At 41.4% G+C, this 18262-nt stretch overlaps 1 protein-coding gene across 26 annotated transcripts in view; it reads left to right on the top strand.

The window, feature by feature from the left end:
- The window catches only part of LOC139387551 (disks large homolog 1), a 262524-nt gene extending 250308 nt beyond the window's left edge, over positions 1–12216 (top strand). For 22 of the 26 annotated variants that reach the window (XM_071133877.1, XM_071133875.1, XM_071133874.1 and 19 more), the window contains 6 exons: positions 5220–5270; positions 5478–5579; positions 6003–6175; positions 8715–8824; positions 9132–9223; positions 9476–9984. In XM_071133877.1, coding sequence (XP_070989978.1) covers positions 5220–5270; positions 5478–5579; positions 6003–6175; positions 8715–8824; positions 9132–9223; positions 9476–9582 — 635 coding nt within the window. In that variant the 3' untranslated portion in view covers positions 9583–9984. Of the gene's footprint in view, positions 1–5219; positions 5271–5477; positions 5580–6002; positions 6176–8714; positions 8825–9131; positions 9224–9475 lie in introns of those variants that run through there. The other 4 variants (XM_071133865.1, XM_071133868.1, XM_071133866.1 and 1 more) reach the window with 2 other exon arrangements.
- The last annotated feature ends 6046 nt before the right edge of the window (positions 12217–18262 follow it).

The raw sequence follows: 18262 nt of genomic DNA, 5'->3' as shown, positions 1-18262 counted from the left end.
ACAATTGTTGGAAGAATTAATTGTGTCATGCACAAAGTAGATGTCCTAACCGACTTGCCAAGACTATAGTTTGTTAACAGAAATGTGTTGAGTGGTTGATAAACCAGACAAAATGAAAAGGGCATATTGTCTCACCCCATGTTCAAGAATGGACTTTTCCCTTTATTCAGATTACAACCACTCACTTTCTGTTATTTGAAAACAAAATCGTCTCCAAAATATTGCTGATCTATCGATAGTCTAAACTGTGGCACAAATTGACTATCTGTTCGTAAATTCATGGATGTATTTTCAGTTTGATAGTCTTTAATATATACATGTTTTGACCAAGTTAATCTGCTCATGTTGTGTGTTCAATTATTTGTGACATTATGGTTACAACGAAGAATGTAAACAAATCAAATAAATCCTATTCATAATGAATAATCAGATGTGTGATCCAAGATTTTTTTAAACTTGCTATATTACGTACTGTATCGCTAAAAAAAACTTTTACATTACCATGTAGTACCAATTAAATGGACTGACGGGGTGTGCTGTACAGACTCAGGACAACTGAGCTTTGGAGAAATACGCAGATTTAAAGAGGAGTCATGTTGTACAGCTCCATATTTTTCTAACGGAAACCCTGGGGGTTTTGTTTTTCTTGGAATAGAAACACCATAATATTAATCAAATTAATTAAGCTACTTAAAATCAATTTCATATACATATGTTTTTTCCAAAAAAATATGTTAAATTTGCTAGTACAGACAATATTTAAAACAGTCAAATGCTTCTCAAAGATGCCCTCTGGTGGTCAAACTAGCACTAACTAGCGTTGATGGCAACAACACTTAAATAACGTGCCATACAATTCTGAGGCAGCCCGCATGCTGTGCTGCAGTACGAAGCAACTTTTAAAGGAAGAACCACTGTAGCATGCACAACGCAGAGGATGGAAACTTCTTACATGTAGCGTGTATACCTTTCAAGTTACAGTATTTCCTTTTTAACAGTTTTAATGACATCACAAAATAACAACCAAACCAACAGTGTTATTTTAGGTCGCCTCTGATCATTCCCCACGTTCTATGTTAGAAATATTGTTCCAGTATTCCCCCCACCAGCGGTTGGTGTCGGTGTCCGAGGCACAAACGAAAAGGTTGGACCCTTTGTACAAGTTGTCAGCACCCGTGTTGTTAGTAGATTGGCTGTAACTTTTAAACCAAATCTCCTGGTGTTTGTGCTTCAAAACGCTCAGTCCACTCTGAACGTTGATGCTTTGTTTCCTTAGACGACCGCAGTGCTTGAGGAAGTGTTTGAAGGACAAGAGAAGTTAATCTCAGCTTCAGTATAGCATGACTCCGAGAAGGGAAGTTGCTCACTCACGGAGACTGCTGGCTCGAAATGAAAAGAATAGTATATCAGGTTTGCTGATTGAATTTGACAATATATCATAATATCTGCTTGAGTCAGACTCTGTACCAAGAGGTATCGAAATGTATTTTTCCAAAGGGGTCCTGTCTTCAGATACTCTTTGTGGATGACTGTGTTGCAGCCAGAGTTAGAAGGCAATGTGGTCAGTGGAGACGGCACGGTTACTTGTGATCACAATTGGTTGATTTTCCAATCCATCAGTGCAACCAAATTATCCATCAAGTCTGCTCCGAGTAGCAGGGGTTCCGTTTTGAGGCTGGTCACATACACATGTTGAACAAGCAATACATTTGGAAGTGTAGTTTCAGCATGAGTCTCATTGTGAGAGGCGAGGTAATCGAGTGAAACCTCGAAGTTTAGTGTCATCATTCCATTTTTATCTTAAAGGGCTGGGTTCACAGCCCTTTTGAGATCATGAAATAATGTTGGAGAGATGAGCATATTGTCGAGCCCGAATAAATTAGCGCATCATGGGTTAAGCAGTACTCCAGTTTCCAGGTAGCGACTTTCAGGGATGCGTTTTGTGGTCATATTCCCCACAAAGTGGAGTGATTGTTTGCAACGGTGTGATGTGTTATTTGTAAAAATAACAAAATCCAAGCCTAGTGATGGCGACGGATCTTTTTCCTCTTCCTCAAAATGTTTGCGTTTCTGTACTTAGCAGAACTTTTAGGGAACAATTGTCTTCAGTTTGATCGTTATTGAACCCTTTGTTACCTGTTACTTTGTGTGGGTTGGGTGTAGGAACGTAGCGATCAGGTTGATTGTAGTGGTAGTCATTTTGCTTGCGACATTGTTTATAGTTGTTGGTATTGTGATTTCGTGGTAGATACTGTTGTGCATCATCTCTCAACTTTCCTATCCCTGATAACGCACCCTCTAACTGAAGTGAGTGCTCCTGTTCAATATTGAAAACTGAGATGTCAGGGCTCTTCGCGCGGCTCAATTTTGATGCCTCAAAAGCTGTGCTTGCAAGCTCTCTGAGTTCTGAGATTGGCAAGTAGGGCCCAAGTAGTTCATGAAGTTGGGATACATGTTCGACAGAAAATTAGTTTGAATGGTAATAGCTCTTCCATTCCTGTTTCAGTGAGAAGGCCAAAGTAAGCCTATGCTTGTGGTAGTTCATTCCGAGCTTGTTTGACAGTCTTAACCAGCGAGCTGTCCTGGTTGCGAATTGAAAAACCACTGAATTCTATTATCAAAACTGTGGCAAGTTTTGCGTAGTCGTTTTGCACGTGTTTCTGTTTTAGACGGATTAACCTTGTTACGTGTCTATTCGACGTTCGCTTCAACAGGTGAAGCCTGTCAGTATCTGTAGCGTTAGAGTACACCTTGGATGGCTACCCGATGTCTGCTAATAATGTGTGTGTCTTTTGACTTCCCTGGAACGGGGTCAAAGGTGCGGAAGTTGGGCCTTCCTCTGACACCGCCTAGTATATACAGTGCCTTGTAAAAGTATTCAACCCCTTGGCATTTTTCCTATTCTGTTGCATTACAACCTGTAATTTAAATCGATTTTGGGGGGGATTTCATGTAATGGACATGCACAAAATAGTCCAAATTCGTGAAGTGAATTAAAAATTACTTGTTTCAAAAAATTCAACAAAAAAAAACGGACAAGTGGTGCTATGAAGCCCCTAAATAAGATCTGGTGCAACCAATTACCTTCCGAAGTCACATAATTAGTTAAATAAATTCCACCTGTATGCGATCTCAGTGTCACATGATGCCTACTCCCCTCCTGGAAAAATAACATGAAATCGCGCTTATGCTTACTGAGGCATCAAATGCCTTAGTTCGAACTCCTTTGTGTAAAATATGAGGTTTGTAGGAAATCGTGCTTATGCTTAATAGGCTAATGAGAGAATGCAATAGTTTTGTGTACAACATGAAGTTTGTATGCAACACCAGTGACCAGACAAAGATGACCAAGGAGGGGGTGGAACGGCAGCGTAGCACTCAGCACAGCAAGTACGTAGGTAAAAGATTTTAAAAAATGATCCTGCACATGCGCAGAATGCCTGAGCAAAAATTAGGATACAGAACTCTGTATCTGTAGCCACCCTGATTTTATTTTTTTTATCCCTAAGCTTCTCTTCCTTTATATTAATTTTCTGTATATTAATATCATACAGTGGACATTTAAGCCTATGCACCCTGATGCATTTAGCGCTCAGATCTCTTACAGATGTACCGGGATGGACAATTAATATTTTAGGAAAGTTTAAACAATAGGCTGTAACATTTTGAATATGCTAGACATCGAAACACAAGGAACAGTTTTAATTTATTCATAACTTTTTTTTACTAGCCTTTCTGTAACGTGTGTGACTGTTCTCGGGTCCATTTGGAAAAACAGGTCTCAGGGTTTTTTAAAATTAATTTATGTATATGGGGTCGGATGGGAAAGCCATGGATCCATTTCCAACTTTTGGACCCGTAAAGACCTCTAGTGTGTATGCGTGTAATTTTGAATGTGCTCATGTCTGATATGCTATTTTAATCTTCTGAACACATTGTGTTTGAACATAAATTTTGGTCAGACTCATAACACAGGAATGTTGTAGCCATATCCTGGACCATTGGACCCATCTACCAGTTTTTATAGCTTGCATTATTCCTAGACATTACATTTCACTGTGATGCTGCTGGTGTTCTCCACTTTTTCGGAAGAGTTTGAAAAAAGCATGTCTTGGCCGAGGTCATGAATTCCCTCTATAGTGCACTACGTTTAACCAGGGCCCTTAGGGCAAGTAGTGCACTATGTAGGGAATAGGATGTAATTTGTGGTGCAACCATTGTTTTTCCGAATTAAAGAGCTCACTTACTGCTCAGCTCTTTTGTGTAACAACTTTAGCCATATGTTCATTCAACATGCCCTCCAACCAAATATATTTGAATAAAGTCAATGATCCTCTGATCAAACTCCCGCCCATACCATTGCTCCAAACCTCTCATTCTAGGACCAAGGAAAATCAGTCTAGGATCAAGAGCTATAGATGGGTTGATTGTTCAGCAACAAAACCGAGGCTTGCGCAACTAAGGGCCAAAACAGACTGAGCTGGCTTAGATTGTTGACAACATTTAAGCTATATATCTATGTCTATTGAAAACATAAATACATTTTTACAATAAGTGCTTGTCTCTCAAATACATCGTTACAGTTGTTTGTTAGCTAGCTAGGGAATTTTAGCCATATTAGCATTGACACAAAATCTGTTAAACACCTCAGAACAAGGCATGGTATCAATAACAAGCTGAAACGAGCCACTAATGATTTCTAACATGGCAGTTTCTTGTCATTCTTGCTTGCAACCTGACCATCCAGAATCAGAACAGCACAATGAATTTTGCCCCATGGAAGAGTGCACATCTTTTTTGACGTTGTCAGCTAACACATGTATACCAAGCTCGTGGTTTCAAATAGTAATTTCAATACCGTGTGAAAGTGACGTATTCCTATGTCGTACTTTCATTTTCATGTCCCTGATCTATTGAATGGGCTTGACAATTATATTATGAAATTCTTGAAAACACGGTCATATAAGATATATATAACAAATTATAGTCGTGTTTGTGGATACATTTACTTGATGCCTTTCATTAAGTTTTTGCGCTGGAGACCATTCAAAAAGCCTACAAATGTTTGTTTTTTTAATGACAAGGCTACTTGCTACGTCACTTGCATAGCATAAAACAAACAACATCGATATATACAGAAAAGTATCAAAGTGGAATTATTTTCTGTATTCTTGTGTGATGGAAAGCATGGTTCTTCTGTGGTCACTCGTTGTTCTCAGGTGGTCAAGAGGATTACGTGCTGTCGTACGAGCCAGTCAGTCAACAGGAAGGTGAGCTTCTTTTTCTCCATCAGTCAAATTCCTTTGGTGCCTTGTTAACATTTAAATTACATTTGATTTCAATGTGTAAAGCTTCAGGTGTCGTTGGTGTGTAAAAACACAATTTCAGTTAGAAGTGTGATGTTTTTCCAAATTGCTGGACTGTGTTTGGATTTTTCAAACACAATCTTAGCGGTTGGCTTTTTGTTCTCCCATCAGTGAACTACACCCGTCCAGTGATTATTCTCGGTCCCATGAAGGATCGGGTAAATGACGACCTGATATCGGAGTTCCCCGACAAATTTGGGTCCTGTGTACCCCGTGAGTTACTTGTCTTACGTGTTTGCCCTGGTAAAAGACAGTGCTTTTACAGGTTATTTAGTTCCTCAAACACAAGTTGTTGGCTGAGAAAACATGCACCATTCATTACAATGGTAATTTTCTCTTTATGCATTGTTCATGGTGAAAATAGGAAATGTTTCTACTTGCAGGCCAACCATTTGGTCACGCAGTCTGAATAAAGCAGTCAACACAGTCTGAGTTGATCTCTTCTCACTAATTCTCACAAAATATGCATCCCAAATGGCACTCTTTTATACTCTGTTCAAAAGCAGTGCAATATAGAGTGCAATTTGGGACTTTTGCACTCTTCCCCACACATTTAAAAGCATTGGATTAATGTAAAGATGGGAAAGAGGGAGTTTCCGCCATACGTCGAACACTGGTCCTTTCCTTTCCCCCCAGACACAACCAGACCTAAGCGGGACTATGAGTTTGACACCAGGGACTACCACTTTGTGGTGTCCAGGGAGCAGATGGAGAAGGACATCCAGGACCACAGGTTTATCGAGGCGGGCCAGTACAACAACCACCTGTACGGGACCAGCGTACAGTCGGTGCGTGAGGTGGCAGAGAAGGTACGTGAACCGAATAGAAGGCCATCGTTAACGGAACTTCTTCACTGTCTGCAGTCCCACCACAGCAGGAAAAACTGGTTTAAAAAAACAGCAGTTTCTGGTTGTATTGATGTACTTTCAACCAAGGCTGTTTTTTTCCCACCCTGGATATAACAGGCTTGAGTGTGTTCAGCCTTAAAAGCAACAGTCTGTAAGATGCCCAGTAATTTCCAGTAGATAAATATGCTCTTAGATTTTTAGGAATATGCATAGACACAGTAGCGGTAAAAGTTTTAGAAAACCTACTCATTCAAGGGTTTTACTTTATTTTTACTATTTTCTACATATAATAATAATGAAGACATCAACACTATGAAATAACACATATGGAATCGTGTAGTAAACAAAAAAGTTAAACAGATTCTTCAAATAGCCACAAATAGCTTTCCCTTGATGACAGCTCTGCACACTGTTGGCATTCTTTCAACCAGCTTCACCTGGAATGCTTTTCCAACAGTCTTGAAAGAGTTCCCACATATGATGAGCACTTATTGGCTGCGTTTCCATCTCTGTGCGGTCCGACTTATCCCAAACCATCTAAATTTGATTGAAGTCTTGGGATTGTGAAGGCCAAGTCATCTGATGCATCACTCTCCTTCTTGGTAAAATAGCCCTTACACAGCCTGGAGGTGTGTTGGGTCATTGTCCTGTTGAAAAACAAATGATAGTCCCACCAAGCCCAAACCAGATGGGCTGGTGTATTGTCTGCAGAATGCTGTGGTAGCCATGCTGGTTAAGTGTGCCTTGAATTCTAAATAAATCATAGTGTGTCACCAGCACGGTGGGAAATACACATGCGGAGAATATCCGTTCACCCACACCGCGTCTCACAAAGACACAGTGGTTGGAACCAAACAGCTTTGCACACTCTTGGCGTTCTCAAAACGAGCTTCATGAGGTAGTCACCTGGAATTCATTTCAATTAACAGGTGTGCATTCTTAAAAGTGAATTTGTGGATTTTCTTTTCCTTAATGTGTTTCAGCCAATCGGTTGTGACAAGATGGGGGGGGGGGGGGGGGGGGGTGGTGTAATACAGAAGATGGCCCTATTTGGTAAAAGTCCATATTATGGCATGAACAGCTCAATTAAGCAAAGAGAAACAACAGTCCATCGTTACTTTAAGACATGAAGGTCAGTCAATACAGAACATTTCAAGAACTGTGAAAGCTTCTTCAAGTGCAGTCGCAAAAACCATCAAGCGCTATGATGAAACTGGCTCAACATCCGCTGTTCAGAGGAGACTGTGTGAATCAGGCCTTCATGGTCGAATTGTTGCAAAGAAACCACTACTGAAGGACACCAATAAGAAGAAGAGACTTGCTTGGTCCAAGAAACATGAGCAATGGACTTTAGACTGGTGGAAATGTGTCCTTTGGTGTGGATGCCAAATTGGAGATTTTTGGTTCCAACCTCCGTATCTTTGTGAGACGCGGTGTGGGTGAACGGATGATCTCCTTATGTGGTGTTATGGTGTGGGCGTGCTTTGCTGGTGACATTTATTTAGAATGCAAGGCACACTTAACCTGCATGGTTACCACAGCATTCTGCAGTGATATGCCATCCCATCTGGATTGGGGTTAGTGGGGACTATCATTTGTTTTTTCAACAGGACAAGGACCCAGTACACTTCCAGGTTGTGTAAGGGCTATTTTACCAAGAAGGAGAGTGATGGAGTGCTGCATCAGATGACCTGGCCCCCACAATCCCCCAACCTCAACCAAATTGAGATGTTTTGGGATGAGTCAGACTGCAGAGTGATGGAAACGCAACAAACAAGTGCTCAGCATATGTGGGAACTCCTTCAAGACTGTTGGAAAAGCATTCAAGGTGAAGCTGGTTGAGAGAATACCAAGAGTGTGCAAAGCTGTCGTCAAGGCAAAGGGTGGCTATTTCAAGAATATAAAATATATTTGGATTTATTTAACACTTTTCTGGTTACTACATGATTCCATATGTGTTATTTCATAGTTTTTATGTCTTCACTATTATTCTTCACTATATAAAATTGTAAAAATAAAGTAAAACCCTTGAATGAGTAAGTGTTCTAAAACTTTTGAAGGCTAGTGTACATGTAGCCTAGGTAGCTAAAAGGGGTCGCCATTGTTTAACTTTAGGTTCCTTCACCAAGCAAAGGTGCTCATTCAGGGCTCTGTGAAATCATGTTCCAGTTAATAGGAGTTATGCCTTATGTTGTCACCCAAAGTCATCTTTTATTTTCCAAGCTACAGCACATAATAAAAAAATTGGGGGGACAGTACAGTGGGAAATGTAGAGGGAGACCGATAGTAGGGACATAGACAGAAGGTGGCCAAGACGGGGCTCGAACCCCTATCACCAGGGTGCATATGTGGTCCAGATACGGAAGCTTAGGCAACTACTCCTGACTCCGGCACAGCAAACAATATTTTACATAAAGCATATCATAGAGTTCAGTCTGGTTTGTGTTTCTGTATCGTGACAACACTGCACCCATCAGATTTCTCTGTTCCCCTCCCTAAGGGCAAACACTGCATCCTGGATGTGTCGGGCAACGCCATCAAGAGGCTGCAGCTGGCCCAGCTCCATCCCATCGCTGTTTTCATCAAACCCAAGTCTATGGAGAACATCATGTGAGTGGTAGCTGATTCTCTGTCAGATTTAGATGCTTATCGACCTGGTACAACTGTCAGCTTAGTTTTGCAGACTTGATGGTTGCTGCTACTAGCTCTGTCGGTTTGGAGCTTAACTGGCACAAAAGCCTGTCATGCAATCTGCAAATAACATTTTTAAAATAAGAAAGAAGTTTAGGTCTGGTATCGGTGTGTCTTTCTACATTTGTTTTGGACTGCTAGTTGTTCTTGCTGGAATTAGTACCTGGATCTAGACACACTGTTGTGTGCAGGGTTTTCACTGTGCTGTTCTCTCCCTTTCTATCAGGGAGATGAATAAGAGGCTGACGGAGGAGCAGAGCAGGAAGACCTTTGACAGAGCCACCAAGCTGGAGCAGGAGTTCACTGAGCATTTTACAGGTGACAAACTAACCCCTTTCTTTGTGTCCTTGGCATGACATGGGACGGTTAGTTTAACATTTAATTGTTTACTTTATTTCTATGTGTATATCACCCTTTTTTAACACAGGGAAATCTTAAGGGGCTTCACAGCAAATACATTACAATGGAAGCAACAGAATAGACACAGCATTGCAAGTAGATGCATATAAAGGCTATTGGACGAGAAGCTACGCTTAACCAGTCACTAAGCCTTTTTTGTGTCTGTTTCAGCCATTGTTCAAGGAGACACCTTGGAGGAGATCTACGAGCAAGTCAAGCAGACCATAGAGGAACAGTCTGGCCTGTTCATATGGGTGCTATCCAAGGAGAAATTATGAAGAGGTCACAACACTTTCTACTCCCCTGTCGTCCTCCTCTCCTTTTTATTTATGTTTTATGCCCTGTTCTGCTGAAACTGGAAACACTACCCTACCGCCTGCAAAATGGTCCGAACCTTATCACCCCCCTTTTCCTCAATCCCCCTCCTCTGCCAGGCTTCTCTCATGACCTAAGTCTTCGGTCCCACCGACCGAGAAGTGACAGTGACGGCCAGTGATGTTGACAACGAATAGCCAGACCAGCAGAGCAAAGCACAGAGGGGCAGATGATGTTCAAACGGTACAGTTCCTTAATGTTTGAAGGAGGTGACTTTCTAAGAAAAAAGGAAAGTGAAATAACTTTTTAGTGGCTCACGGCTTAATAGTACCTCCTATTTAAGTCTAGTTTTTTTTCGTCCGAAGACAAAGTTCAGGCATTGCACGTGATAGCTTTAACAGCATGTCTTTTTAGCATCTTTTTTCCACTTTCTTTTACCCCCCAACCGTCATCCTTCAACATATTTATCATAGTAGTCTTCTTTTTTTTTTTTACACAGTTGTATTCACTTTCCCCCCCGCTCCTTACCAGTGTATCCATGTTAGAAAGCCATTGAATTTTGTGTCTTTGAGCAGCACACAGATGTTTCTTGTGCGGCACTTGATTGAACAGGGTTCTTCAACTCAAGTCCTGGAGGGTGTAGTGTGTCCATTCAAAGGGTTTAACGCTGACCTCTGCTCTTAACAAGAACTGTGTGACGCAAACAGCATTACTGTTTGTACGGTTGTAATTCTCGTTTGCATCCTACAAGTGTGTTTGATTCTTGGAATAATATTGACATTTTCATGAGCAAAATGTGATATCGCTCCTACTAAAACCTTCTAGAACTTGAGTTTGAGATCAGATCAGTGTAAGAACTATGGAGAGTTTTTAAGCTGTGTCTTGCTGTTTAAATTACCATCTTTGATCGTTTGAATTGTTTTTGAGAGTGCTTTTACAGATAAAAAAGTAAGGGACTGCCATTTTTAGGTGTCGTTAGGTTTGTCCGCAAAATGCAGATGCAAAAATGTAACAACTTTATTGTACAATGAGATTTTAACATATATTTAACCCTCCGTAAACTGCCTATTTTGTTATAATAAACTTCTATATTGAACTTTACTTAAACACTAATACTATGGGAATTATTTTGATTGCATTTTTAATCATATATAAATAAAAAAGTATAAAAGATATTTAAATATAAATATATATATTTTTGTTTTCTTTTACCACCACCTCCTGTAAAAATGTTTTTTTTAAATAAATTATTAGTCTACATCAGAAAAACTATTATTCTAATACAGTGCTCCCTTATTGTGGTTCTAAAGAACCTATGGGTATGCTCTTTTCCCCCACAACTAATACCTCAATTATTGATTAAACTGTGAAATTATGAACAGGGTGTCACTATTGTGAAACATTATCCCTGTTTCAAGTTTGAGGTGCCCCTAGACGCTGATCTTGGGTCAGTTTAGCATTTTCTCCCCAATGGTTAAGGTTAGGATTGATGGAGGGGAAGCTGATCCTAGTTCTGCACTTGGGGGAAACTTCATTCCGGAGCAGTTAGTCTGTACTGTACCAGGACTATAGAGACCTCTTCCCCTGCCCAGGTAAAACGCATGTTTTAGATTAGAAAGCAGTCTCAGAAAGGGCCACTATGGCAGCTAGTATCCTCCCGTGTCCTATTATAGTAACCGACTAGTTGTCTTTACATCATGTGAAAGCCTACAAGATTTTGAAAAAAACGATGTAACCCATAAAACTACAGATGACTAGAAGTAATATAGCAAAAATATTAAATAACATATTTGTTTATTACACCTGCCAAATGTTTAAAGGCCCTGACTTGAAAACAACACAGCTTCACGTGAGGAATGTACTGGCTATTCTTGAGTGTTTTTTTTCCAGAATGCAATGATGCCGGTTCTATAGTAGATATGGGAACTGAAAGCCCAGACTTGACCCATTGGACTTTTTTTTATAGACTTCGTTCAACGGAGGGCTCTACACAAGGCTTGTGTCCCTCAGCGAGGCCTCCCCCCCATCCTCGCCTTCAAGATAACGGCTTTTTCTACACTACAAAACTGCTTCTTCCATCACCTCACCACCTCCACTTTTGGGGGGACTGTCTGGAAACATGTAAATAACCTACCAATTCTCATTCATTCCATTAATCAGAGAGGAGAACGGCTCATAATTGAATAAACAAATATAACATTTCTCATACAACTTACTGTGGTGTGGTGCAAGTATTTTCTTTCTGTTGTGTGTGTGTAGTGCCCTATTTCAATTGACCACCACTCCAATTGTTTGTTTCAGTGTGTGTATTGTGGAAATAGATGTGGGTCTGAAGATGGCTTTTGATGATTGTTGAGATATCCAATGACATTTTCATGTGCAAATTGCACTAGATTTCAAGATATCTGTAGGCTGGTGCTCAAGGAATGACATTCCCATGAGCGCAACATTACTTTTTTAAACATTTGAAGATATACATCATTAGGTCATTACAACAAACAAGCACACTCGGCCTATTGGGGAAGTCAGACAGAGGCAGCAAGAGTCCAAAGCCACCCCAAACTGGTAACAGCAATATGGTTGGATGCCTCTAATAGGAGCCGGTTTCCTGGAACCCTGCTCAAGCCTTCTCTTGGACTAAAAAGCATGCTCTATTCAGTCTATTGAGAATATAATTTGTAAGGGTTTTTTCTTTTCCACATACTGTTATGCTCACAACACTACACTATTGAGAAAAGCACTCAATAATCGCACAAATATTTTTTTTTAGAAATTTTTTAGGATAGGTGAAATATTTAAAATTTATTACGGAATGTATGGAAAAGGTATACTGAACAAAAATATAAACACAACATGTAAAGCTTTGGTCCCATGTATCATGAGCTGAAATAAAAGATCCCAGAAATGTTCCATATGCACAAAAGCTTATTTCCCTCCAATTTTGTTCACATCCCTGTTAGTGAGCATTTCTCCTTTGCAAAGATAATCCGTCCACCTGACAGGTGTGGCATATCAAGAAGCTGATTAAACAGCATGATCATTACACAGGTGCACCTTGTGCTGGGGACAATAAAAGGCCACTCTAAAATGTGCAGTTTGGTCACACAACACAATGTCACAGATCTCAAGTTTTGAGGGAGTGTGCATTTGGCATGCTGATTGCAGGAATGTCCACGAGCTGTTGCCAGAGAATTGAATGTTAATTTCTCTACCATAAGCCGCCACCAACGCCATTTTAGAGAATCGCAGACCACTCCAGCCCAGGACCTCCACAATCACTCTCTTCTCCTGAGGATCCTCTAAGACCAGCTACCCAGACAGCTGATGAAACTGGGGAGTATTTCTGTCTGTAATAAAGCCCTTTTGTGGGGAAAACTCATTCTGATTAGCTGGGCCTGGATCCCCAGTTAGTGGATCAATGGCCTCCCAGGCCCAACCATGGCTGCGCCCCTGCTCAGTCATGTGAAATTAATAACTGATTTCATTATATGAAATGTGAAATTGTTGCATGTTGCGTTTTATATTGTTTTTCAGTATATGTCACAAATATATGTATTTATTGATATATTTGGTAAATATACACTGCTCAAAAAAATAAAGGGAACACTAAAATAACACATCCTAGATCTGAATGAATGAAATATTCTTATTAAATACTTTTTTCTTTACATAGTTGAATGTGCTGACAACAAAATCACACAAATTATCAATGGAAATCAAATGTATCAACCCATGGAGGTCTGGATTTGGAGTCACACTCAAAATTAAAGTGGAAAACCACACTACAGGCTGATCCAACTTTGATGTAATGTCCTTAAAACAAGTCAAATGAGGCTCAGTAGTGTGTGTGGCCTCCACGTGCCTGTATGACCTCCCTAGAATGCCTGGGCATGGTCCTGATGAGGTGGCGGATGGTCTCCTGAGGGATCTCCTCCCAGACCTGGACTAAAGCATCCGCCAACTCCTGGACAGTCTGTGGTGCAACGTGGCATTGGTGGATGGAGCGAGACATGATGTCCCAGATGTGCTCAGTTGGATTCAGGTCTGGGGAACGGGCGGGCCAGTCCATAGCATCAATGCCTTCCTCTTGCAGGAACTGCAGACACACTCCAGCCACATGAGGTCTAGCATTAAGAGGTCTTGGTCTAGGTCTTGCATTAAGAGGAACCCAGGGCTAACCACACCAGCATATGGTCTCACAAGGGGTCTGAGGATCTCATCTTGGTACCTAATGGCAGTCAGGATACCTCTGGCGAGCACATGGAGGGCTGTGCGGCCCACCAAAGAAATGCCACCACACACCATGACTGACCCACCGCCAAACCGGTCATGCTGGAGGATGTTGCAGGCAGCAGAACGTTCTCCACGGCGTCTCCAGACTGTCACGTCTGTCACGTGCTCAGTGTGAGCCTGCTTTCATCTGTGAAGAGCACAGGGCGCCAGTGGCGAATTTGCCAATCTTGGTGTTCTCTGGCAAATGCCAAACGTCCTGCACGTGTTGGGCTGTAAGCACAACCCCCACCTGCGGACGTCGGGCCCTCATACCACCCTCATGGAGTCTGTTCCTGACCGTTTGAGCAGACACATGCACATTTGTGGCCTGCTGGAGGTCATTTTGCAGGGCTCTGGCAGTGCTCCTCCTGCTCTTCCTTGCACAAAGGCGGAGGTAGCGGTCCTGCTGCTGGGTTGTTGCCCTCCTACGGCCTCCTCCACGTCTCCTGATGTACTGGCCTGTCTCCTGGTAGCGCCTCCATGCTCTGGACACTACGCTGACAGACACAGCAAACCTTCTTGCCACATCTCGCATTGATGTGCTATCCTGGATGAGCTGCACTACCTGAGCCACTTGTGTGGTTTGTAGACTCCGTTTCATGCTACCACTAGAGTGAAAGCACCGCTAGCATTCAAAAGTGACCTAAACATCAGCCAGGAAGCATAGGAACTGAGAAGTGGTCTGTGGTCCCCACCTGCAGAACCACTCCTTTATTGGGGGTGTCTTGCTAAATGGCTATAATTTCCACCTTTTGTCTATTCCATTTGCACAACAGCATGTGACATTTATTGTCAATCAGTGTTGCTTCCTAAGTGGACAGTTTGATTTCACAGAAGTGTGATTGACTTGGAGTTACATTGTGTTGTTTAAGTGTTCCCTTTATTTTTTTGAGCAGTGTATCATACTAAATGGAGGGACACACGTTTAACTTTACTATGTTACGTCAACCCCTGAGTCCAGGTTGAACCACCAGAGGGTGATAAAGGTGTATGCTGTCAAAGCTTCAGGGGAAGAGGGCGCCTTGAGAAAATCTTCAATCCAACCAATGAGGTTGACTGAAGGAGTGAATTCTATGTGGAGCTAGGATATGTACAAAATGTGGTGAGTGTGTTCATGACCAAGCCATTACAATGTGAGAACTGCAAAGGATATGGTTATGTAGAAAATGTTTGCAGACGGTTAAGGTATGAAGACCGGAATAAAGAAGATTGATGATGCAACTGTGGTGGGGACCACAATCCTGAGTTCCTGGAGTGCCCTATAAGGGTAAAGGAGGTTGAGGAGGCAGAGATCAGGGCTATCCATCAGATATCTTATGCAGAGGCAGTGGAACGGGTTAAAGGAGAAAGTACCATTAAAGAAGCTTTTGTGTTGAATGTCCCCCCCTAACCTGATCTGAATGTTTTTCAACAGTCAAGCGAACCAGGTACTTTTATTGTGAAGGTGGTGGGTTTTTTGGCATTTATTGCTACAGTTTTATAAACTGTACAGCACAAGTACCAACATTGTGGCAGTGGCCCAAATGTGTTTGGGACTTCAATACCTCACAGCTGAGTCACTGTAGCCTGTGTAGGGATCTGATTAGATTTTAACATTTTAAAAGAAAGTAGGTTGATTTTAATTTTAATAAAAAAATTGTAGTTTGTGTGAATATTCTTCCCCCGCCCAGATCGTTTCCGATTTTGGGATATTTTTTCCATCCGGCAACAGTAGGTGGCGGCATGCACATTAAAATTGTGCGAATGCCATTATACCAAAGAAAAAGCATTATTTATATATAGAGAAGAAGAAGAAGAAGACATTGTGATAGCCCTCAATGGCGCTGCTCATTTTGTCACCAAAGTGAATTGGCACAGAAATGGGTGAGCTCTCTTTGGCTGCAGTGTACCAGCAAAGGAAAGTAGCTTAGTGTTTTTATTTGTTCAGGCCTGGTTTTTATAAAGCACCTGGATGAGAAAAGCATTTGTATAAAACAATTCCGAAATCATCACATTTGATTGGCGGTACCAGGATTATTCACTTGTACCCTTTACACACTATCATGCCAAACAGTACTGGGCTGGCTCAGATATTTTCCTTTCACATTGTCCTTTTCAGCATAGTTTCAGCAACTATCATGGATGTGTAACCAGGCCAGCTCAGCACAGTTTGGCTTGGTTTGGCTCAGCACAGTGAAAATGGTACTAAATATATGTTAAAGGGGAAGCCAAAATAATATTCTCCTAACTTTAGCCAGTGGCTGAACCACGGATTACAGTTTAACCTGGCATATAGACTACTTTGAGGATGAGGACCCATCTAACATTAAGTTGTAAAATACTAAACCCCTTCAAGAGGAATAGAGGGAGTTAAAAAGTCAATGCAAATTACATTTACGTATTTAGATTGAGAAACGCAGAGGGTTTCCTCTAGTTTGCTGACTCACTTGTCTGTGTAAAGCAGTAATACACTAAAATACAACATAGAGATTTACACTTATAATGACTCAATACCTCCTGTTACCAGCCATCTGCCATGTTTCTGCATGGTGCCAATAGTTCATATAGCAGTGGATGGTAAGTCACGTTTTAACGAGCAGATAAACGCAAAGGTGGCTCCTTAGTCAGGAACAGAGGTGTGATGTCAGACTATTACATCATCAACATGCGTCACAGTTCCAACAGATCAGTGTGTAATGGAACCCACTCAAGCTGTAGATAGATATAAAGCCTGCTTGCTTGAAAAACACGTGGTAGTAATGCAGAGGTGTGGTAAAAATGAGTCAGCTTCGTGGTTTGAAACAGAGCTAATTAAATACTCTACAGATATATTTTTTTGCTCTTCTTTTTAAGCTCCTTTCACACTATATGATATTTGCCACTAATTTACTGTTCGTAAGACGTCCCAAACTGTGTTCTATGAGGACTGTCTAACTGGCTCCTGATGGTCGTATGGGCTCCTGGACTGCAGATGATGGTCGGCTAATAACTGTGTTTTGGCCCATAATTGGTCCTGTGGGATGAAAACACCCTACCATCACCCCCTATCAAGCATCCTCACAGCTTACCCATTGTAGAGAGTCGCACTCAAGGTGAAGCCACTCTCACACCTCAGCCCCCTCCTGGAAGTTCCTACTCACCACACAAACCTCCCACCTCCTCTCTTACTCCAGCACACCCCATCTGGGTGGGAGTCACAAGGCAGGGTGGGTGGAGAAAGGAATGCTAGGGAGTCCCTAATCCCATCACACCACCCCCTGTTAGAGAGGAAGTCCTGCACCACCAGAGACCAGTGACACATCAAACGAGAGGTTTCAGGTTTTATATACCAATCACGGACAAACCGTTCCGGATATGTGCGTTAGAACATTTAATAACACTTTATTTCAAAGAGGTATACATAAGGATTCATAATGCCTGATATAAAGACTACCTAACACCTTCATGTGTGTTTAAGTTTTACACTGAGTGTACAAAACATTAAGAACATGACAGACTGCCCAGGTGAATACATGTGAAAGCTATGATCTCTTATTGATGTCACTTGTTAAATCCACTTCAATCAGTGTAGATGAAGAGGAGGAGACAGGTTAAATTGTATAGTCACTTCACTCCTACCTACATGTACAAATTACCTCAACTAACCTCTACCCCCTCACACTGACTCGGGAGGTACCCCCTGTACATAGCCTTGTTATTGTGTTACTTTTTATTTTATTTTTGACTTTAGTTTATTTGGTAAATATATTCTTAACTCTTCTTGAACTGCACTGTTGGTTAAGGGCTTGTAAGTAAGCATTTCACGGTAAGGTCTACACTTGTTTTATTCGGCGCATGTGGCAAAGTTTTTGATTTGTTTTGTGTGTGTGACATTCAGAGAGTTAATGGGCAAGACAAAACATGTAATTACCTTTGAACGGGGTATGATAGTTTGTGTCAAGAGCTGCAATGCTGCTGGGTTTTTCACACTCAACAGCTTCCCATGTGTATCGAGAGTGGTCCACCACCCAAAGGATATCCAGCCAACTTGACACATTGGAGTCACCATGGGCCAGCATCCCTATGGAACACTTTCAACACCTTGTAGAGTCCATGCCCTGACAAATTGAGACTGTTCTGAGGGCAAAAGGGGGGTGGGGGGTTGCAACTCAATGTGGTGTTCCTAATGTTTGGTATACTCAGTGTATAATGGCGTTCATGAGAACACTCATAATGCTTGATTAAGTGTTTCCTCGTAGTCAAAGTCCATTATAGCCTTTTAAATTTGTGTCTGACTGATTGAAGGTAAATTGGCCAGTAATTTGCCTGATGATGAACTACTACATTTAGAGCCAACTCTTTCTCCATCCACTCCAAAGGGTCTATTTTAGGCTATGCCACTCATACTCAGAC

The sequence above is a fragment of the Oncorhynchus clarkii genome, chromosome 28 (genome assembly GCF_045791955.1).
Source record: "Oncorhynchus clarkii lewisi isolate Uvic-CL-2024 chromosome 28, UVic_Ocla_1.0, whole genome shotgun sequence".
In the NCBI taxonomy this organism is placed as follows: Eukaryota; Metazoa; Chordata; class Actinopteri; order Salmoniformes; family Salmonidae; genus Oncorhynchus; species Oncorhynchus clarkii.
This window is presented reverse-complemented; position numbering and strand designations above follow the sequence as displayed.